The sequence below is a fragment of the Sinohyriopsis cumingii genome, chromosome 18 (assembly GCF_028554795.1).
Source record: "Sinohyriopsis cumingii isolate HCF-2022 chromosome 18, ASM2855479v2, whole genome shotgun sequence".
Lineage (NCBI taxonomy): Eukaryota > Metazoa > Mollusca > Bivalvia > Unionida > Unionidae > Sinohyriopsis > Sinohyriopsis cumingii.
In genome coordinates this window covers 48,542,511-48,567,291 of record NC_142978.1, presented here as the reverse complement: position 1 = coordinate 48,567,291, position 24,781 = coordinate 48,542,511, and the positions used below count along the sequence as shown (strand labels likewise).

Genomic DNA, 24,781 nt, shown 5'->3' with positions numbered 1-24,781 from the left:
ATTCTGTAACGTAATATTGAGATTAATTTGGTTTTAAGGAGATTGTTATTTATGATGACAGACACTCGTCCCGCATCCTTGTCAGCAACCCCAATAAAAGTTGTTATATGTTGTGTAAATCTGTTATCTTTTAAGAGGTCTCCTGAATGAAGGCAGATGGTAGGTCATGTTCTTTCAGTGCAAGATTTATTTAGGCACTGTGTGCCTTTAAACCTTGATAACGAAAATTCTCGCTGCGCTTACGCAAACTGGCGTTTAAGGAAAAAAGACAGAGCATACAACTATTCGTTTACGACCCAAAGAAAAATATTTATGTATTTTTCTTCTGCCTCTTTCTTCAAAAATGTTCCTTTTTATTTTGCATGCAAGTATTTTAAGTTCATAATGTATCTGTGTTAGTAGCTGAAAAATCAAAATAGTAAATTTGAATGTTCATTTTCCAGAATTGGCATCAAATTGTCTCCTGAATATCAACATCCAACTTTCTAATGTTTGGTGAAGCATACATATATCTAAATGCCCCTCTCCCCTCCCCACCCTATGTCCATATGACTCTTAATCTCGTCAACATTATTTTATGTGGTTGGAACATATACCATTTGGGCCAAGTCGAGTCAAATATTTATTACCATTAGCAAACGTACAATTAGGAAAAAGTTCATCAAACCACTGAATCAGATAGGTACAAACTGTAAAGACCATGCATCCGATGTGTGATGTCCTGCGAAAGAAGAGGTAAAAAAATATTATTTTTCAAAATCTAATCTTGTACTGTCTCAAATAAATGGTTGCCTGGAAATCATATTGTCCCTTTATCCCACAACTGATCTCATCAGTATGCACATAACAAAATTACAATTCCTTCTAATGGCGTCTGGGAAAATAAATATCTACAATTATCTCTGTTTGATAGCGTAGCGATACAATGCTTATTGTGCATCACTGCCTTTCATTTTTGTGCATAAGCCAGAGTAATACGGTTTGCCATCTTCTTTCACGTTGAAAATCTCTTCCAACAATACTTACAAATCGTAGGCAAACTGGATACTTGCAAAAACTAGTATATTTGAACACATTGGTTTGACACAGAATGTCCGTCTCCAAAGGTAGCTTTATTAACAACAATTATATTTTTAATATACATTTTGAAATAAAATATACATGGATCTACACTGATCACGAAGTGTAATACGAAAGTTCAAATCTTTGCATATGTCGAACGACGAAAACATCTTTCGAAAGTAAATACGACACCGTCCTGCAAAAAAAGATAATATGTGCCTTTAAATTAACAAATCATTCAATAAATAAATCTATCCATTAGTTAATCAGTAATTATTTGTTTCAATCAATGAATGAATACCCCCACCCCCAGCCCTGCAAAATAAAGTTTATGAAGTAATTCTTCACTGAGATTTGTAAATCTGAATCGATCGTAATAAGTTACAGATTGTATCGGCAATTGTTTCTTTATTTTGTTTCGTTATTGAAATTTTTTCTTTCTATTCAAACTCTCCCTCTTTTAGCTTGCACGTTCAGCACAGTGTTTTGGAAATTCGACTGTAATTGACATATATGTCAGATATAAATGGTGAATCTATGCAAGGAATTTGCCTCTTGATATCAATTATATCAGCAAATATAATGCGTTATTATATCAACTCTTTTGCAGATAAATTGCGATCAATCATGTTTTATTTAATTAGTGTACTCATTAGTTCGTCGATGTGTGGCGTTTTCATTCAATACTTTCGGAGGATGAGGATTACATCTCTCTCTCTCTCTCTCTCTCTCTCTCTCTCGCCGAGTGATCTAAGGCGCTCGCATACACACATCACCCACATTTCACCTCTCTTCGCTTTAGTTTGAAATCTCGGATACGTGTGTGTGTGTGTGTGTGTGTGTGTGTGTGTGTTTGATAAACTGACCATATATTTCAATATCTCTTTATGACATGTATTATAAATCGATTTTCATCTGCAGTAATATCCTGCATAGTATATATTACAGTTTTTCAGCAGTGACATTACGGTTAGCCGTTACACTTTTATGTTTTAATTATGACTGAAATTGACTGAAATTGAATTTCGATGCATATCCAGGAATTTACGCGTGTTCTTTGCATATGTACCCAAATGCGTTGTTTAGTGTAAAGGAAGTACTGGAAAATCGCATTCTTATGCAAATTATAGCAATAGAGGTAAATATACGAAACACTCAACCGCAGGTATTGAATAGTTATGGCATAATAGTCTAATATTTTTTAATGAAAGCGATTAATATGCTTTTGTGAAAGTACTAATTTTGAAAATGCCATTTCATTGCATAAAATAATGTAATAAAACCTCCGGAAACCAACTATAAATTAAGTTTATGAACCATGCCGTTTTAATTGCTAATAAAAAAATCAGCGATGTAGATTCTAAGCTGGGACTTCAAATACACAGGGACTGGCACCTAAGTCCTTTCTGAACCTATGTCTGACTTCCCTGTTGATATGCAAATGAAGCTCTAAATCACTGCCTTAGCACTTGAGATTAGAGGACCATCGAAATACTAGCAGGGTACCTATTCATTGGGACTATTAACACTGTTCTTTTACCTATGTAAGATGTTACCGATGGTCAAATGTTGTGTTGTCATAAAGTTATTTATTTATTTATTTATTTATTTATTTATTTATTTATTTATTTATTTATTGCTGTTGTTTCTCGTTCTTACGCAGAGTTACACGTTTAAAATTTACTTTACACTGTGTTCATTTTAAATTCAGATCCTTGCGTGCAGCATGGTAATTTTTGTTTTACCAATTTGTGTTTGAAAATAAATATCCAGCTTGACAATAAAGATACCAACATTATCCTAAATTTGAGTTGCTACATTCCTAATGAAAAAAATGTAATTAAAGGTATTTCAATAAAAGTAGCATCAATATTTTATTTGATGCCTCTAAAATATACCATTATAAGTTTAATTCCTCGATCAAAGATAAAAGTCAAAGTGGTTGACAAAATATATAAACCAGTGATTGATGGGCACATTGTAAAATCAACTTAACGAATCACTCTCATCGCACTTGATTATTTTAACTAGCAAAAACAGTATATTAAAAAAACAAATTAATTAGCACAATACCATGATTAAAAAATATAAAGACACTTGAAAAATCTCAATAAATATATAAATATTTATATAAAGGGATCACATTGTCATAATACATATAATTTTTATGATACTTAAATAAACTCATTAAAATTAATAATATATCTTTTAATTAATCTATAAAATTATATTCACAGTTTTAGAAAGGCTTTCGCTTGCTTTCACACTGAATTAACTTCATTTTTGCACACTGTGTCAACAACAGTAAAAAGATTTTTTATAAACATTTGCAAGATTTGTTTTAAATGATTATTCTATAATAATATCAAATCACTTATCTGATTATTTGTGCTTGTTATTTATATGTCCACGTAATTATCTTAAAATTAATTTCTGTCCCTAATTATTGGCCAGGTAAATTTCATATAGTACCTTTATCAAGCCCGGTATAATTTTCCAAAAATCTACATTTGGAACCATGTCCAGTCCATGAGCTTTCATTCGGAATCTCATAAAGGCTATTCCACCTATAACATAAACCGCCACCAAGGAAAAGAATCTGAAAAGATAAACATTTTAAAATGTCGGTATCATAACTTAATATATTACAGACGAAACATCAGGCGGCAAACATATCTCTACCATCATCCCCCACCCTCTTCACACAACCAGCTCGTGTGTTTTTCTTCTGGGAAATAGAAAACAAAAAGTGGTAATGCTCTGGATCTGCACCTTTGGGTTCAGGGTTCAACCTCCGATTTCGGCATGTGCAAATGTAAGCGGTGACAGCTTCAAGCTCGATTTTTCCTTGCATAAACACGACTTCATACCTAAACAGTATGCATTCAAGATACGATTTAAACGTCGTTAGAACTTGTTTCATCAAGGGCTACTGTCATATCAAGGGAAATAAATCAATACTGTATAATTGTCGTATAACAGGTCAATGATGACACAGATGACGTCACAAAAGACTCATGCCGCCATCATGTAAGGCTAAGGCGTAATTTTCGAGGTTTCGTTGAATAAACTCATAACTTCGTCATATGATATAACTTTTAGTTATTTGAAATAGCTTTTCGTCCTATGAACATTTATTTATTTATATCACAGCCATTAAAATAGCATGGCATTTAAAGTGTTGGTATAAAGCAAATTGATATACCAGTACTATTGGTATATCAAATTGTGATCCTCCCATGGCGCAATAATACGGATATATAAACATTCTTTCAAACACAGGCATATAGATCAGTGATGAATTTCTACTCAATCATTAATCATAATTGACGTATGAAAATAACGATAAAAAGTATTAATAGTCCCTGTTTTCTAAATGATGATAAAATGGAATACAATTTCATCGGAATCCTTTCCTTTTTCCCATTCCGCTCTCCCATCTCTTGCGCAAGAGAAATCAGCAAAAATCTGGAGTGAGAGAGAAAAACATATTGCGCTGGAGAAAAAAAATTAAAACTGAACTTGTACCAAGTAACCTACAGTAATCTGGTTCATCGTAACAATATGTTTACACTTTCCTTGAGATCATCTTCAGTGTTCATAAGATCAATGATATATAGCTGCAATAGCCAGTCGACACTGTATGTTAAATTTGTCGGTTACGAGGCACACATACTGTAGCGTATTTAAAGTTTTGTTGTTGTTAATTCGTAAACATTTTATAATGTTCTAAAAATCGATTATTAATTATTGAATATAAAAATGTCCAAGTGATCGCTCTCTCTCTCTCTCTCTCTCTCTCTCTGGAGTATCGTTGTTGTTGCTGTTGAAGGGTTTAACGTCATTTTTCAGCACAATTTAGGCTATACATGACGTCCAGTATATATGGTGGAAGAAAAATCTGGGAAAACCCCGGAGAGAACCACCGATCCACGAGAAGCTACTGGCAAGCTTTCTCACATACTCACATTAGCAGAACACGAGACTCAAACCTACGCAGACAGAGGCAAACCGTCCAAAGAGAGAGAGAGAGAGAGAGAGAGAGAGATATTACATTATGCAAAGTAATGTTCCAGCACTGAAACTGCCAGGTGGTCCAGGTCCTCTGCCTTTGCAACCGTCAAGACAGGCACATCTCGACGTTAAAGTCAATGTCTAAACAAAATGATCCATACAAATGTAATGAAACATAGTATATATACAACATAAACCTACGTAAAAATGTGATGAATGCCTAACTGAATTGCAGGAAACAGACCCAGTTTATACGCAAAACTATCGCTAACATCAAGATACAAATAACTGTGTATCCAACAGTCAGAAGACTGTGAAGCCGAACGATTAAGGGTGGGGGGGGGAGGCGGACTAGGGTCCCAATGGAATCATATTAGTCTCCTACAAACAGATTCTCCCATGTCTTTAAAATATCTCCAAAAGAAAATCTCAAAGAGCCATGTGAGATTCAATAACACTTAAGGATATTCGACCAAAATGATGACAGGACGAATAGTAAACTGTACATGAAAGATGAAGATAAACTATTCAAGATTACTTGTTATTTACTAACTTCAAATACTCCAAGACAATTATACATTTCTTATAAATTAGATATATCTTTTTTTCCCTCCAAATATTTACACTCGCCTCTTAATGAAGATTATAAAAAAAATGCTTCCTTCTTTTAGCTACGTATATTTTACCTTTCAAACCAAAGACACAAATCAAATATTGCAATTTTTCTAATTTTGCATATTAAATATAATTGTTGGACTGCTGATAATATTACAGAATTTATGAATTTTCGCGAATTCAGCATATTCGAACCATGAAAGTTTTCTGATTTTATATTTTATCGAATTCAATTTTGTTGTTGTTATATTTTCAAATAATGAATTTTGCTTTAAAGCTCTTCTGATCATTGACCGGAAGAGTTTATGGAACGGTCTGTCTTTCGTCCGTCCGTCCATCAGTCCGTTAGTTCAGTTGTTATCGCTTCTCCTCCTAAACTGCTTGAAGAATTATCATGGCAATTTACACACATATTTATCCCATAGTCAAGTTGGTCTTGAATGAAAATGGTGGCGCTCGGACATCTAATATGGCCACCAAGGTGACAGTCTTGAAATTACTTTTATCGCTACTTCTCCTGATCAGAAAGTTATATCGACACGACGTTTACGTCAGAATACGTCATGTTATGTCTAGCTGGTTCTAATTGAAAATGTCGCCGATCTGATTCACAATATTGCAGCCATCTTTAAAAACTTTAATCGTTACTTCTCCTTAATGGAAAATCATATTGACATCAGAGTTTCAATAAAAGACTTCTAATGATATCTTCTTTGTCTTCTATTTGATATGGTTACATTCTTATACCCAGAATGGCCGCACGGCCATCTTGGTCATCTTGTTATCGCTATCCCTCCTGAATGCAAAACCATGTTGACATATGGTTTTAATCAGATGACGTATTATGATGTCTACTTGGTTCTAAATGGAAAAGGTGCCAATCGGATTTCAATTATGGCCAAAGCAGCGGTCATTTTGAAAATCTTGTTATTCCTACTTCTGCTGAATGGATGGTCATTATCAAAATGAGATCTGCTCTTAAATACGTCTTATGATTAATTGGAACCAAATGAAAATGGTGCTGATTTAACGTCCAAAATGACTTTAAAGGTAGCCATCTTGAAAATCTTCTTATCGCTACTTCTCCTCAACAGAAAGTCATATCAACATGTACTTTCTACCGGAAGAATCCTTATGATAACTAGTTGGTTAGAAATTTGTATCATACCAATCAGACATCAAAATATGTCCGCCATGGTGGCCATTTTGAAAATCGTGATATTACTAATCGACTCAGATGGATGGTCATATTGACATGGAGTTTTCATTAAGGACGTTTTGACGATGTTCACTTTGTCAGAAATGAAAATGGTACTGATTTGACGTCTAAAATAGCAACCATGACAGTAATTTTGAATCTTGTTATTGATACTCCCCAAAACTAGATGATCATATTTTATGTATATTTAATTTGTATTGTTTGCTGCTTTCTACATGATTATATGTTATGTATAATTATATTTTGCATTTGACCATATTCTAAAATCAAGTAAATGGTATCTGACTAGTGACATTTATTTTTGTAAACAACACAATGCACAGCTAATTTTTTTCTATGATTAAGGATTAAATATTCAGATGATAACCATCAGAGGTAAACGTGTGTATTTGAATCTGAGCATAAGACATTAGTTTTTCACTTGGAAATTCCGAAACTAGTTGACAACGTTGTGAATGTTTGAGAAGGAAACTGACATGCATCCTGGCTCTAATATTGGGTCTTAGCTTTTAATATCAATGTAGCTTACTTGAAAAATTGTGCAATCCTACCTTTACATACGAAGTGGAATCAGCCTTATCGTTGTGTTCAGTTTTTAATTTGATTTGTATGTATTTATTTAAAGTATTCACTGGAATTACAACGTTTTGATTAATACTTCTTGGACTATATCATTAATTTCGAATTATAGTTTATTCAGTGTAGGACGATTTGGATTATATTATTGTGATACATCAAAAGACTTAACACATCGCCAAGTTCCAGGTCATTGATACATTAGCACATTCGATACCACAGGAAGATCAGCACATTCAATTTTGGAAATTATTTGGAGCACCACTGGAATTCATTTGGAACTCAGTAAAATTTGGACTTGTGATAGAACTTGTTTCGACTTTTTGGGATTTATTTCACAATACTCAGGGGAAATAAATTATTTGTTTAATTTTACAAAACTTGTTGGTTTTCGCTTGCGTCTTTTATATAATTTAAGACCAATTTATTCTAATACATAATAAGATTTAGAAATGAAAAAAGCTTATTATGTTATCATATAATTCTCAAAATATTATCCTTACGTATAGGCCCTCCATAACTTGCCCATCTGCCCTAAACAATGGATCACTGGACCCTGAATCACATACAAGATTTACTACCACAGCTCTGAAAAGAAAATGAGAATGTATACAAACGTTCATGTTGGGCGGCAGCTTGTAATGTGTCAGTCTTTTATGGAAGACTTTTCGCTTGTACTCCATTATAAGTCAATTCCTATTGCAACTATGGAAAGTTTTGAAAATACCTATGTATTTATTTTTAGCTGTAATGTCCCAGAGCGCAATGACTCGCTGGTCAACAGGCCGGATTCTTGACCAGGCAAGATCGGCCGTCGTGATGTGTCACTGAGCAGGGCATCTTACTTCGATTGCTTCGGTGCGATATAGACATTAACGAGTTGATATGCCCTTAAATCCTAACCAGCTGCAAAAAAACAATGAACTTAACCTAGTAGTCTATATGCCATCAAGAATAGCTTTTACCAATCTATAATACATATGAAATTTACCTGAAAACTATTTGAACTACGCTGGTGATTTTCACAGGGCCTTTTCATTCCGTTTCCCCGCCAATTGTTTAAAGGAAAGGGAAAATATGGGTCTTTTGATCCCTTTGTTGTTTTAATTACATGAAAGAGTCTCCGACTCAAGATAGAAAGATTTCCTTTTCTATACCCCGCCAACGAAAGTTAGGCAGTCGTGAGCGAGGGCATCTGTTTTGGTTTCCGTATGATAACTGAAGTTCGAGTGAGCAGATTTCAACGTATCTTGGTATGTTTTATTCCCTTATCCCCAAAAATAATTTATCAATAATTTTGTCCCTCTCCGCATTCTCTGAAAGAACCCTGTTGATTTGGGGTTAGTGCATCATGATCAAAGTCAAGCACTCGTTTCCTAAAAATATCACCTACATTTTTCCGTATGATATCTAAGTCCTAAAATTCAAATAAATTTTGTTCTTTGGTTCACTTAGCTCCAGAAGGACCTCAATTGATTTGGGTGTCAGTATCCTTAAGGTGAAGGTCACTGCCACTAAACATAAACGTGGCAAGTTCATCTCATTTCCAACAAGAATTTAACATAGAACAATGCATTCGCCGAAACCTTGCGTAAGTGTGACCCTCTGCCCAAGAACAACCCCATTTATCTGGTGAAGATTGGTATAAGAGTGCTGCGGGGACCATGTATTTCATGCCCTTTTCATTTATACCCAAAAACGTACTGCAGAAATTACATTCAAACAACTTACTTATTGGGGGTACATCACGTGCTGTTTATGGTACTCTTGTTACCTGTCGCTAAGAGACATATATATATATATATATATATATATATATATATATATATATATATATATATATATATATATATATATATATATATATATATAGGTTCATTGAAAAACTGACAAGAGGACACGAAAATAACGCAAACATTATAGGTCTCTTAGATGTTATTTCATGATATCTCATAATTTTTAAGTCCTTATTTTATATATCTGTTAATTATTTTCTTAAGTAACTCTTCTTAAAATACTCTGGGTTCATTTTGCAATGGTACTGCCTGGGGAAGATATGGGAAACAAAGCTACATTTTCTAATAATCTGTTTGGATGCAACTGGGACTTTCACATTTATCAGACTCGGTGATTTTCAAAAACAATATAAAGCCGTACCCTACAGATGGATTCAAATATTGTATGATGAACTTATTATTCTCCGAGTCATAGTTAATCGTTCCGTCAATCGGCTTCGCCAATGCAGAATGTACTTTCTGGCTAGAATCAGTAAGACAAACCTGAAAAGAGATAGAACATTGCCGAACTTGTACCTAAATGTTTGTCTTATTGCTCACCTAGGGCATCCTATAACATTTGAAAAAAATATACTCCACTCTATTACCAGTACATCTTTTTCTTACACAACGGCGTGTATATATGTAGAAGCAAAAAAACAAAACTTAGATTTTTGTAAAACAAGTAATTTCAGACAGCTACACGTTATTACATAGCGGTCTGATTGCGAACATGGATTCCCGGAAATATAATAGAATTCTGCAGAAATTTACCATCTATCCATCCATCCATCCATCCACCCATCCATCCATCCGTCCGTCCGTCCGTCCGCGTATCTATCTATCTATCTATCAGTTAATCCATCAGTTTATCTATTATTCCATTGGTCGATTTCTTTTCGCAAGATCACTAAAAAGAGGTTACACAATTAGAGAGCTTATCAAATTGAATTCTGAGACATCATAGCAAAACACAGTAGTGGCGTACTAAGGGTAAATGGTGCCCAGGGTGACGATGAAGGCACAAAGGGTTTTTTGACGTCCCAAGACCTCTGGCGGCCATGGTTTTAGCGCCCCGAAACCTCTGGCACCCCGTCCGCCCATCCACCCACCGTCCTGCACACGAAATGTGTGTGTGATTAGGATTTTTAACGTAGCTTTAATAAAAAAATCAGTCATATTGCTAAGATGTCTGCAGTGTGGCAGTTTATAGTGATGTCTAGCACTGGGGCATCATGCTGCAGACATGTAGCATGATGTCCCACCCAGTTACATTATCCTGACTCCAGGCCGACCAATCCTAACACTAACCTCTTAATGCTGAGCGCCTATCGAGGCAGCTGTTAGTACCATTTTTGTAAGTCTTTGGTATGACTCGGCCTGGGTTCGAACCCACGACCTCCCGCTTCCGAGGCGGACGCTCTAACCACTAGGCCACCAGAGCGGTCTCCTGCAAACGAAATAATTGTGTCAATTGTTTTGTTTTTTTCAACAGACGTTCAGGCCTGCCTTAAGCATGTTAGAAATTTTTTAAGTAATTTGCAACAAAAAGTCTTGATAATTTTAGAACGTGCTCTTTGATATTCATTCTACTTGTTAACTTTTAAATAAAAGATAAAATCTATTCCCTATATCAGAGTACAATTTTAAATTACAGTGCAATATTTTTTTATACAAGATTTATATGGAAATGGATTTTTTTCCATTGTAAGATGAGATCAGTAGAAAAACTTAAAATGAATAAATTTTAAGCGACTACATCCATTTGTATGAGAAAATATTTCTTAAACTCTTGGGGTTCAAATTCGCCCATGAAGTATTATTATGCGCTACTTTGTATCCTTCAGTGCAAACATATTTAATTATTTTACTAATACCCTCTCATCAAACTGACTAACTCACCGAGTACCAATCGACCAACCAACTTAATTACCTACCTCCTCCCTCCTTGCCTTCTTACCTGCGTACTTGTATATATCTACCGGCCTACCGAACCAACGAACTAGGACTTACCGCTGAATCTGTGCAATCGGATCCTTCGTTGAAACCATAGCATGGATTGTATGAATAATAGTTCCCGTCGGTCGACAAGACGTCCTTAAATCTAGACAATAGTAGAATTATAAATATTTCACGATAAGATTGCATACAAGAATATATTATACAGGCATAGAAACAATGTGTTTAGTTAGTTCTTTTTTCCTTCTCTTTATAAAGAAAGGGGCCTTGGTGCGTGGATATAGAAAAATACCACCACTTCCAAAGAGGCAAGCACATAAACTAAATAACCGACAATTCAACCAACGAACAATTAGAGCTTTAATTGACCTATGCTGATAATCCCTGCACTTAACAAATATAAATTGAAAGCTGTCCTGAAACTGTAATTTACATGTGTATTGTTATAGTCATATATTAGGCTAAGTATTAGAGGGTTCAGACCTACATATTGTCTGTTTAACACGTAATTTTATCAAGGATGACCAGGACTCAACCCCCACACGTCCACACCCTTAATCCGGTCCTGACAATTGTTCTTCAGTGGACGAGAAAAGATCCTTCGTACTCGCAAAGTTACACTTTACCTTTATTTTCTTCAGGTCAAGTGTTGTGATTTCAAGCAAACAAACCGGTTTTTTTAAAGGTTTCTAAATGTTGAAAGAGTGTTTTATGGAACTTCATAAATGCGTTCAGATTACCCTTGATACCCTATCAGTTAACTAACGATTACACTGGTCAACAGTGAAATCATTACTGACTTGAAAAGGCCCTAATCTGTAGTATTTTGGTGTGCCGAACACGAATATAACCGTGAAAAATTTGTATTGGCTCTCGTTTTGAAGATATTCATATACCTCATTTTCTATGTTTCACTGTGTAAATTTCTCCAGTAGGACTGCAGCAACATCCGGAATAATAATGTAACATTGCATAATACCATCATGCTCACATCATCCACAGTTGATTGCATCATTTTCTGATGCAATGCAATACTAATGCCATGCGGCTGCTGAAGTAAGTTGACGTCAGCAGTGTACTATACATGTGTAGGCCTATTATACTAATGCCAGGCGGCTGCTGAAGCTGACGTAAGCAGTGTACTATATAAAGCCCAATCAGATAGGTTCAGCATTTAAAATATTTTAGACGTTGTGCGAGACAGTTCGAGCTACTGTTACATAAAACTTATTATTTTATCCATTTACGTACAATAAAGAACAGTAATGCCTCGAAAGTGTGTTAATACCGCGGACAATTTTTGCTATATTTGTGGGGAAGTGACATTTGCCAACCAGAAGAAAAGTATCAATTCTCAAGTGAAGAAGGCATATCATCTTTACTTCGGATGCAAGGTTGGTGACCAAGACAAGCCTTGGGCTCCGCATATATGCTGTGCTACATGTACAACACAGCTTTCACAGTGGTTGAATTGCAAAAGGTCATCAATGCCGTTTGCAGTCCCAATGGTGTGGAGAGAGCCAAGCAACCACCTAAATGACTGTTACTTCTGCTTGGTTCCTCCTCTTTCCGGCGGAATAACGAAGCGAAAGAAGTCGAGAATAGTCTACCCAAACATTCCGTCTGCATTGAGACCAGTTCCACATGGTGAGGGACTTCCTATTCCAGAACCTCCAGCAGAATATTCTCTTGATTCATCTGACGAAGACAAAGGTGAGTCGACCTGTTCTTCTCCTGGTCCATCAGCATGCAGTGATCCAGATTTTCACTGTGGTGCATCATCAACCCCACACAGAATAACACAGGAAGAACTAAATGACCTGATTCGTGATTTGGACTTATCAAAGAACAAGGCAGAATTGCTAGGATCAAGACTCCAACAATGGAATCTTCTAGAAGATGTCACAATTACTGCATATCGAAAGCGCCACCAGCAATTGGAGCCTTTCTTCAGAAAGGAAAGTAATCTGATATTCTGTTCCGATATTGAGGGTCTCATGAATGCTTTAAAAATCACTCATGACCCACAAGAATGGAGACTATTTGTGGACTCTTCGAAACTGAGTCTCAAGGCTGTGCTTTTGCACAATGGAAACATTCTTCCATCTATTCCAGTAGCGTATGCTGTCCACATGAAAGAGACATACGATAACTTAAGGCAGCTACTGAATTCCATTGAGTATAACAAGTACAGCTGGCACCTCTGTGGTGATTTGAAGGTAGTTGCCCTTTTAATGGGACTGCAGCAAGGATATACAAAATACATGTGTTTCTTATGCGAGTGGGATAGCCGAGCAAGGGAAATGCACTACATGAGGAAGGAATGGACTCACAGGCAGAATGTAGCCATTGGAGAGAAGAATATCCAACACCCAGCTCTGGTTGAGGCTCAGAAAATCTTGCTACCACCCCTTCACATCAAACTAGGTTTGATGAAGAACTTCGTGAAAGCCATTGACCGGACTTTGCCAGCATTCCGATACCTGCATGAAAAATTCCCTCGACTCAGCGAAGCAAAGATTAAAGAGGGAGTTTTTGTGGGTCCTCAGATTCGAGAGCTTTTCAAAGATGACCGGTTCAACAACTTGCTGGAAGGTGACGCGAAACAAGCATGGAATGCTTTTCGCCTAGTTTCTACAAACTTCCTCGGAAATGTTAGGGCAGAAAACTATAAGGAACTAGTAGAAGACATGTTGATGAAGTATAAGAAACTTGGCTGCAATATGTCTCTAAAGATTCACTTCCTTCATTCCCATTTGGATTTCTTTCCTAGCAACTGTGGTATTGTTAGTGATGAACACGGCGAACGTTTTCATCAAGATATCGCAACAATGGAACAAAGATACCAGGGAAAATGGTCCACTACAATGCTGGCTGACTACTGCTGGACACTCCTCAGAGATGCTCCCGAACAGCTGTACAAGAGACAGGCGAAGAAATCTAAGATGTAGTCAATGACTTGATTTTTTATAGGTAGGCTATTACAGTTGACCTTTTACTATTGGAATGCATTTCGTTATGTAAACATTAATTTCTTGCAGATTACAAAAAAACTAGAGCCAATTTTGCAATTTGACTGTCATATTCGTGTTCAGCACATAAAAATTGATAAGAATTGACTAATTTTATTTCAGTAACATGACTTTTGTAAAAATTTGTTGTCCAGTGTTCCAGTGTTACATTTTCAAGCAATTGGATGTAAACCACTTTTAAAAAAAAGAAAAATACTGTGAAATCATGACATAGTATTCACAATGTCGGCCTGTTTTAAGAAGTGGAATGTAATTAACTTTGCTGTTTTGTGGTATCAAACATGTTACGAGAAACCATAGTGTCACGGAATTGTGTAAATCCTTTTATTTATTAAATACATGTACTCGGGTTTCGTTTTTTGTGTACAATGATACCCGAAGGTGATATATGTATATTGTCCAAAGATTTCAAAAAAATGAGTTCAGTTCATCCTATGCCGCAGGTGCGAAGTACTTTCGATGGGAAGAACCGAATACTTTCAGCGCACAGACGATGCATTGCGGCATCGTCTGTGTATAAATACCTCACCGTAGGTCAAGATCTTTACATTACGGAACGTCTTTGATGAGCAGTCTACTATAGTGATGCAAGAATTAATCTGTGTCTATCATAGCAGACAGAATGTCGGGTTTTTGGGAGAGGCCAGACACGTCAGCAGGGTGGACCTCATATTGATTCAATAATATCCACAACCACAAAACAAAATATTTATTCTACGGAGCAGTAATGGAAACAAACAAGGATTTCGATTTAGGAAAGTGATTTCAGATACGGGAACTCAACGAATTAATCTGTGTCTATCATAGCAGAAATAATGTCGAGTTTTGCGGACGGGCCTGACACGTAATCAAGGTGGACCTCAGATTGATTCATTAATACCTCTAAAGGGTATAAAACGCAAAACAAACTAACAAACAACTTAACCATCTAGAATACCGATTCAAGACACGGAAAATTCTGGACCAACACAAACATACATGGACAATACATTCTAAAATAACGAAATGAGAAAAAGAATACTATGGTACATCGTCTGAAGCATACCCTGCTTAGCTCTGACTCTGTAACGGAGCCACCCCCAGAAAACTTAAAATGAAGAAGGAGAATCTTGGTACCCAGCAAAACGAACCAAAGGAAAAACCCTAATGGATAACGATTTTAATGGATTACTTTCAAAATTGCCATGGGATTAACTTATTCTTATTCAAAACACATGAATTCAATTATAAATATTGATTAGAACAACTTAATTTTTACTACCAACCTGTGATTATTCACATTTCAGATCGACTGAATTATTTTAATTTGCCAAATCAGGACTTACTAAATACTATCGTCGGCATTTTAACACACAGCCGAGAATTTGATTATAAATATTAATTAGAACAACTTAAATTTTGTACTACCAATTCCTGATTTTCACAATTCAGTTCGATTGAATTACTTTTAATTTGCCGAAGCAAGACTTATTATTTACTATTATTGGCAATACTTACTATTGTTATTTTATTTTGATAACAAACTTTAATAATCTGAATATACTTTAAAATCTTAGAAGGGAATAACTCTCTATTCTGGATTTTGGGGTTTTATCATGCAACTAAGTACTACCGATTGACAATATAAAACAACCTAACAACATTCACAATATGCTAAGGCATACAGAATAACTAGAACACCAGTAATAATATGCGCCACATGCACTCACCAAACGAACTCAAGCACTAAAATACTGTATTACTTTTCCAACACTAAATATTTTGTTGTCGGCTTTAAATACTTATACAAAATTTCCTTTGACACAAATAGGTTTAGATAAGAATGTACAACTATAATGAATTTGACCTTGATAGTGCCGTCTTTACATCTAAAGGGGAGCAACCACAGCACAACGCACATCACTGCACAACACAAGACAAAACGACTTTGGCAGAGTCAATTTAAAACGAGTAGCCACCAAAAACAAAAAAGGAAAGGAACCCCTCCCTTGGACGTAATAGTCCTAAGGGAAGTACTATCCTAAGTTCAAGCGATGGTGGTTATAAATCAGGCTCATTGCCAGCCCAGGCGTAGGGAAGAAAGAATAACCACCTAAGCATTATTGGGATAAAGTAAAACTCTATTATTTGACGAACAAAACAGAGAACAACCCTGACTAAATTACACTTATTTTATTATTAATTTTCTTCTTATGACACTTACACTTATAACATCAAAAGGTTGGACAGGGAGACACTCATCACATAACACCTTTGGAAAACCAGGGTGTCACTTCTAAGTCCTAACCAGCTATATATGCTGAGGTGGGGTTAAGAGTTGTCAACACGTACTTTAAGGTCTTGCACATTTTTTCAGTACAGCACAGGACAATGCCGCCTAAGCAAGCAAGTGGGAGCATATGAAACAGTGTACTACAAAGGAAACGATTCTGAACGGACATGGACTAGGATTCAATACAACGGATACAGGAAATATTTATGAAGGAAACGATTCTGAACGAACATAGACGAGGATATAAGACGATGAAAATATAATTAACACTACACTAAAATGAATACGACTTGTAATGAACACGGACTAGGATTCAAGAAAACGGATATATGAATTATTATTCTGATGCTCATTCTTGTGGGGTGGAGTCTTGCGACTATTCTCGCAGTTGATTAACGTCTCGCGATTATTCTTGCGATAGACACTACTTAACCTTGAACGGCACGTAGAATGAATCATACTATTTAAACAGTATATTACAAGAAACGACTCGGAATGAACATGGACTAGAATTCAGGATAAAAGATAAAGGATGTTTCATATTTCTAAGGAAATGTATGTAAATGTATACTATTATGGAAATGACTCTGAATGTAGAGGGATATGATTCAATAACGGATGACAAGATGTAGAACTGAATAACTAATCGAGGGATATAACTCGATAACAAAACTAACAAAAATTATGATGTATACAATAAGTATACTATACTACTAGAAATGAATACAAGTGGAGGATACAACTCGAAAACACAATTAACAATATATTCTGATGTTTACAATAAGTATACTATACTACTAGAAATGAATACAAGTGGAGGATACAACTCGAAAACACAATTAACAATATATTCTGATGTATGCAATAAGTATACTATACTACTAGAAATGAATACAAGTGGAGGATACAACTCGAAAACACAATTAACAATATATTCTGATGTTTACAATAAGTATACTATACTACTAGAAATGAATACAAGTGGAGGATACAACTCGAAAACACAATTAACAATATATTCTGATGTTTACAATAAGTATACTATACTACTAGAAATGAATACAAGTGGAGGATACAACTCGAAAACACAATTAACAATATATTCTGATGTATGCAATAAGTATACTATACTACTAGAAATGAATACAAGTGGAGGATACAACTCGAAAACACAATTAACAATATATTCTGATGTATGCAATAAGTATACTATACTACTAGAAATGAATACAAGTGGAGGATACAACTCGAAAACACAATTAACAATATATTCTGATGTTTACAATAAGTATACTATACTACTAGAAATGAATACAAGTGGAGGATACAACTCGAAAACACAATTAACAATATATTCTGATGTTTACAATAAGTATACTATACTACTAGAAATGAATACAAGTGGAGGATACAACTCGAAAACACAATTAACAATATATTCTGATGTATGCAATAAGTATACTATACTACTAGAAATGAATACAAGTGGAGGATACAACTCGAAAACACAATTAACAATATATTCTGATGTATGCAATAAGTATACTATACTACTAGAAATGAATACAAGTGGAGGATACAACTCGAAAACACAATTAACAATATATTCTCATGTTTACAATAAGTATACTATACTACTAGAAATGAATACAAGTGGAGGATACAACTCGAAAACACAATTAACAATATATTCTCATGTTTACAATAAGTATACTATACTACTAGAAATGAATACAAGTGGAGGATACAACTCGAAAACACAATTAACAATATATTCTGATGTTTACAATAAGTATACTATACTACTAGAAATGAATACAAGTGGAGGATACAACTCGAAAACACAATTAACAATATATTCTGATGTATGCAATAAGTATACTATACTACTAGAAATGAATACAAGTGGAGGATACAACTCGAAAACACAATTAACAATATATTCTGATGTTTACAATAAGTATACTATACTACTAGAAATGAATACAAGTGGAGGATACAACTCGAAAACACAACAATATATTCTGATGTATGCAATAAGTATACTATACTACTAGAAATGAATACAAGTGGAGGATACAACTCGAAAACACAATTAACAATATATTCTGATGTATACAATAAGTATACTATACTACTAGAAATGAATACAAGTGGAGGATACAACTCGAAAACACAATTAACAATATATTCTGATGTATGCAATAAGTATACTATACTACTAGAAATGAATACAAGTGGAGGATACAACTCGAAAACACAATTAACAATATATTCTCATGTTTACAATAAGTATACTATACTACTAGAAATGAATACAAGTGGAGGATACAACTCGAAAACACAATTAACAATATATTCTGATGTATGCAATAAGTATACTATACTACTAGAAATGAATACAAGTGGAGGATACAACTCGAAAACACAATTAACAATATATTCTCATGTTTACAATAAGTATACTATACTATTAGAAATGAATACAAGTGGAGGATACAACTCGAAAACACAATTAACACTCTATTAATTTAATTATATATAATTACAAATGCTATAATTTGAAACTTCTTGAATTATTAATGGACATCAAACATGCAGCACATGTGCTAGCATGAGCAGCTACTAGCTCGTGCAGGACGCAAGTGCTGCACGTGCATTAACTAAACAACTCTAAGCTGAACGCGTGCGCTATGTAATCCCAGGTGACCGTAATATGAACTCAGGCAAGTATTTCCTTACTTCTCTCTATACAAAACAAATACATATACTTAATACTCCTGTACTTGCACTAAATTGCTCCCAAAAAATTAAATTTAATATAACTAAATAATAACAAAGTGAATTTGATCTTTACGTCAGTTCGAACAGAAATACAAGGGAACATACAGAACAATATAGCACAAATCACATAGCAATCACTGGACAATATTGATCCCTTGCACGGATCACTTATGTAAAAAGACCAGCCAAGGTCAATGAGTAGCTATACACTAGTTAGGGGGGTGTATAAACCCTAGAACAAAATTTAATAAAATCGAAATTTATAAAAAATAATTCTACAATAAAAGGCATAAGGAGGAAAACTATAAAATCCATTTTAGTTTAGACACTAGGTCTCCTCTATGATGTTAATCTGAGACGGACCACACCAATAAGTTTAAGTACTTGCACATCGTCAGCTCTAGAGGTATATGAGTTATTTATTAATTTCTTGTGTATAAGTTATAACTATTGTACTACCACGTTTTAATTTTATATGTTTTCTATGTAGCTTCGGCTTACGTAGTTGTATGCAAATATTTTCTATTCTTGTTTGTGACTTAGCAAGAGATTTAAAATAGCATTATAAGATTGCATTTTTAAGGAACGATTAGTACCGTAGGATTCTTGTCGGGCACGGTTAGGTTCACTTAAGAACTTGTATATGGTTTTGTAATTATTGTGCCGATAATGTAATCTGTATAGCTTAACGTATATAACGTCATTACGTTTTATCGTATATGCCCGTGTCATGCATAGTACACGATGTTAGATGTATTTTCAGCTGACCAGAGTGATCGGAGTGGTGATCAGAGTTATCGGAGTGATCAGATTCTTCGTGGTACAGTCTGTAGAGCTAACCATAGGAATTAACCTTAGCATCCGTAGAGCTGAGTAAAGTGATCACCTGCTACTCATCGGGTGTTGCTGACCCAGGTTGGTGGGCGCTGATTGCTTGATTGACCAACCTGAAATATTGACTGCTTGATTGACCAGTATGACTGGTAGCCATGTGTGCTGGTGACGGAGTGTGTAACTCCATACATGTGATAATTTAGCCGTGGGCTAATCTTTGGGGTTTGCAATACCCAGTGTGTTTTTTGGGACTGTAAATATATTTTGTACATATGTCCCTTTGTTTTCACCATTTTGCACTATTTGAGTGAATACATTTTTACTATATGAGTAAAAAATACCAGGTTTTACTATTTGAGTAAAACACATTGTTCTTTCGTTATAAAATCACCGTGAATCATTTACCCCTTGTGCTTGCACTGTGTAAAGTCATTTATTTGTATTTTTATTATTTAGTTCGTGCGGATTGTATTAATTAATCCAATATCTGGATATTATATACGCATGCATTAATCATAATTATTTTCTCATTCAAGTCATTTATCACTAAACATTGTCTTTGTGTCACCATCAAAAGTGTTTTGTTGTAAATCCGAAATCCCACCCGGTAATCTTGTTACACTGAGTATTTGTAAAACAACTATTCCGCGCGCTACCCAGATCTGGTGCACCCACCGCCAATTCTATGCCCTAATGGTCAAGTTCCAAGGAGTCAAAATAAAGTAAAGGGTGGGAATCTCAACACTTTCCACGTTATGATTCAGTGGCTAAGTCTGAAATGATGGAGAAGGCGTGGAAATAGGTATGTACTCTGGGGCCAATCCCGATGCATGTAATAATTTTGTCTTTTAATGCCCATATATATATATATATATATATATATATATATATATATATATATATATATATATATATATATATATATATATATATATATATATATATATATATATATATATATAAGAGAGAGAGATTTGAACACTTTGTATGTTATGGCCCATTTTTTAAGTCGGGGGGGGGGGCTAGGAAAGAATATGGTTATGACTCGTGCGTCAGTCTGCTTTGCACTGATAACTGGATCATTGATCACACATAGCAGTTCTCGATAGAGACAAGCCACTAAGGAGTGTCATGAAATTTATATAAAGTCACCCTAACCCCTTAATTTCATCGCCAGGGATAATATAAATCGACAAGTCACATCCACGGAATTATAATAATTTACCCAAAGTTGATGTGCCTAGCCTGAACGATGTTTGAATAAGTTAATGTTTCTACATATCTTCCTTCGTAAGGCTGGATGGACTGTATCACAATATATCAACACTTCTTTGAACGCAAGGTGAAAACGTACGGTTTACACTACCATGACGAACAATGATTCGAGAAGTTCATGAAAGATGCATATCCGGAATCTACTCAATATTAATACAGAGTGATATCCCATATTGAAAATAAAAACGGTGTAAGAGCAGGATAAGGACAATACATGTTGTTTTGTAGTTTTGTGGTTTAACGCCATGGCGGCCAGTTTAAATGGAGCAGGAAGGATCTGGGGAAATCCCTGGTAAGAACCACCGACCTACTTTCTCATGTACCCGCATAGATCGAGCCTAAGACTCGAACCCAAGAGGACAGAGGTGAGATGTCAGTGATCTGTAAAGACCACTGGGTCACCCGGGGTCCTAATGACACTACATATATTCCGTCGTACTATATTACTCAAGACATTCAGATAGCCCAGATAGAAAGAAAAATACAGTCATACTTATCACCGCAGATACATACATATTGTAAGTACGTCCGTATCTACATACATACATATATAAATATATTCAGATCCAAACAAACAGGGGGCCCTGAGTGGCCGAGTGGTCTAATGCGCTCACCGTTACGGATCACTGCCATCTCACCTCTGTCTGCATGGGTTCGAGTCTCGGGCTCCGCCAGTGCGGGTACGTGAGAAAGCTTCCCAGTAGCTTCTCGTGGGTCGGTGGTTCTTTCCGAGGTTTTCCCGGGTTCTTCCTCCACCATTTATACTGGCCGCCATGTATAGCCTATCCTGTGCTGAAAAATGGCGTTAAACCCCATAACAACAACAACCTAACAGACAGGCATGCAGACAGGCACACAGGCAAACTCGTTCTGTCAGATTTCGGAAAATTCGAAGAGAAAGTTTACCTCACTCATTGCGTTCCCTGGGTAGAGTCATCTATGTATCTGTATGGTAAATGGGCTTTCTGCCCACACATAAACAATTGTTCAACTAAGCATCCATCAGTATATTCATAGTTTCTTAGTACAAATATAACTGTCATATTCATAGTTTCTTAGTACAAATATAACTGTCCTATAAATTTACCTTGGTGTGGAATCAGTTTTTCCCAGACTGCTGAGGTCCACAACGCTCCCATTTTTGAACGAACATTTGCACGGATCCTTATGAACACAATCCTCCTGAGATCTGACGGTATTTATCTGCGACCAGCAGAAAATAAGTATGTATATATACAACTGCCACGCCTTCTCTCTCAACATTGCTACAGAGAACATTCACATTGTACCCGTTCACTGACTGAGATATATAATGTCTTTATCAAAGTGTATACATGTTCGTAAAGTAACTTGTATCATAAACAAGGTTAAAATATTTTACAAAGCGGTGAATGAGGTCTGTACCGCACAATTATGATGAGGTGCAACGTCAAGAAGCCATTTCAATTGTGTAAATAATTACACGCATAGAACTTGTCATTTACCTACCACCTAAAGTACATTATTATTACACTGTTGTTGTTTTGCAAGTCTTACAATTGATGGACATAAGCTTTCACTACTTTCAACATAGCGTGTTTTTTTAGCATCTAATAATATACATTTTATTTTTCTCTACGATTTTACTTCGTTAAATTCATATCAACTGTTTAGTTCCAAAATATTACGACGTTATCGGCTTATGTAACGAGGAACAACTAAAACAGCTGTAAAACAACTGTAAATCAGACGATAAAACAGGTTCTATATACAAACTGATTTTCATAATTATTTTCAAACAATTCTAAAAAAAATAAGTTAAAGAATTATGGACACAGTGATTCTTCTTGCATTAGATCATAATTATTCAAAGAATAGTTAAGTAACTATTTTCATATATTACATAATTTCATTTCATGGCACAAACCCAAAATAAAAAGTCTTGCATTATCAATTATTTTAATAATTATCTTGCTTTATTTACATACATTGTATCAAAGTTTTCTTTTAATAATAATACAACAATATAGTAATGCCAGAGTCTGCCTAAAAATATTGCATCAACCGTCCCACTAACCGTGTTTAATTTAAAACAGAAGTGAAACATGTTGCATGTTATTTTGCAGATGATTGAAAACAATAAGACGAGCAGCGTGATCTTCTAGTATGACCTTTCATTAGAATATTCATGAGAGTTTTAACTAATCACAAAACATGTACTATTCATGGCAACAGACGATAAATAAAATTATACCATGTAGTAATACATGAACAAAACTATATATGTGCTTTGTTCTGAGTTGGCCTTAAATTATACAAATGTAGTAATACATATACAAAACTACATATGTGCTTTGTTCCGAGTTGGCCTTAAAGAACTAGCAAAACATAGACAAAACTACATATGTGCTTCGTTCTGAGCTGGCCTTAAATTATACAAATGTAGCAATACATAGACAAAAACTACATATGTGCTTTGCTCTGAGTTGGCCTTAAATTATACAATGTAGCAATACCTAGACAAAACTACATATGTGCTTTGTTCTGAGTTGGCCTTAAAGAACTAGCAATACATAGACAAAACTACATATGTGATTGGTTCTGAGTTGGCCTTAAATTATACAACGTAGCAATACATAGACAAAACTACATACATGTGTGTGCTTTGTTCTGAGTTGGCCTTAAAGAACTAGTCTGATGCTGCATAGGAATATTAAGGCCGCCAAACGAGTTCCTTCACCCGACTCGAAACAAAACACTTATTTTTTTTTTTGTATTTATTTACATATCCCCTTTCTATTCACATATTCTTTCAAATTATTTAATGTATACTTTTTAAAAATGAATTAGGCATTTGACGTTTTATGAAAGATCCCTCATGTACGTAAGTGGGGCTAAGACTAGATATGTACTGTGCAGTTGCGTCATCTGCCTGTCTGGATTACAAATATGGATTTATTCTTTATCTTTGAATTTTTCGAATGTGTTGTATTGGACCTATTAATGGATTTAAGCTGCAGTCAAAAGCAAGTGCATTTTTCCTTACTTATCAAATGGAACATACGTTTTGGACCAGTACGTGGCCATTTTTCTTCGGCTCTACTTGCTAATTAAACATTCTACTTCCAAGCAAATGTCAAGCAAATTTCACAGACTAACAGTAATTAAATGCATTCAATTTAGTACAGAAAGCTAATTAATTTACAATACATTTAATCTCTATTTTTATGTTTCCATTTAATACAAGAAATTATTGATGCGCTGAACTTAGAGTGATAATTTAAACATTTTAAAAGAAATCTAAGATTTGGTCTTTTTCCTACCATGCGGAAGAGAGTTTTAATATTCATTGGGATATATTTTAACACGAAAATTCTGAATAATA

General features: G+C 35.0%; 1 protein-coding gene across 2 annotated transcripts; it reads right to left on the bottom strand.

The window, feature by feature from the left end:
* Window positions 1–799: 799 nt before the first annotated feature.
* On the bottom strand, window positions 800–23,276 carry LOC149776582 (uncharacterized). 2 transcript variants are annotated; one of them, XM_089942457.1, is made up of 7 exons: window positions 22,505–23,275; window positions 11,275–11,365; window positions 9,644–9,765; window positions 7,990–8,074; window positions 5,117–5,217; window positions 3,535–3,661; window positions 800–1,258 (listed from the first exon to the last, which is right to left on the bottom strand). In XM_089942457.1, the coding sequence occupies exons 1-7, from the start codon at window positions 22,693–22,695 to the stop codon at window positions 1,199–1,201; spliced, it is 777 nt and encodes a 258-aa protein (XP_089798583.1). In that variant the 5' UTR covers window positions 22,696–23,275; the 3' UTR covers window positions 800–1,198. The 2 variants fall into 2 exon arrangements, with proteins under 2 accessions (XP_089798583.1, XP_089798584.1); XM_089942458.1 differs by lacking the exons at window positions 800–1,258; window positions 3,535–3,661 and adding an exon at window positions 3,682–4,530 and having other exon boundaries at window positions 22,505–23,276.
* Window positions 23,277–24,781: the final 1,505 nt, after the last annotated feature.

Excerpts from the sequence above, each read along its gene's own strand:
- LOC149776582 (XM_089942457.1), bottom strand. The coding sequence starts at position 22,695 with ATGTTCTCTGTAGCAATGTTGAGAGAGAAGGCGTGGCAGTTGTATATA. Across the intron at positions 11,366-22,504 it reads AAAACTGATTCCACACCAAG|ATTTAAGGACGTCTTGTCGA; the intron begins GTAAATTTATAG and ends ACTATTGTCTAG. Across the intron at positions 8,075-9,643 it reads TATTTGAATCCATCTGTAGG|AGCTGTGGTAGTAAATCTTG; the intron begins GTACGGCTTTAT and ends TTTTCTTTTCAG.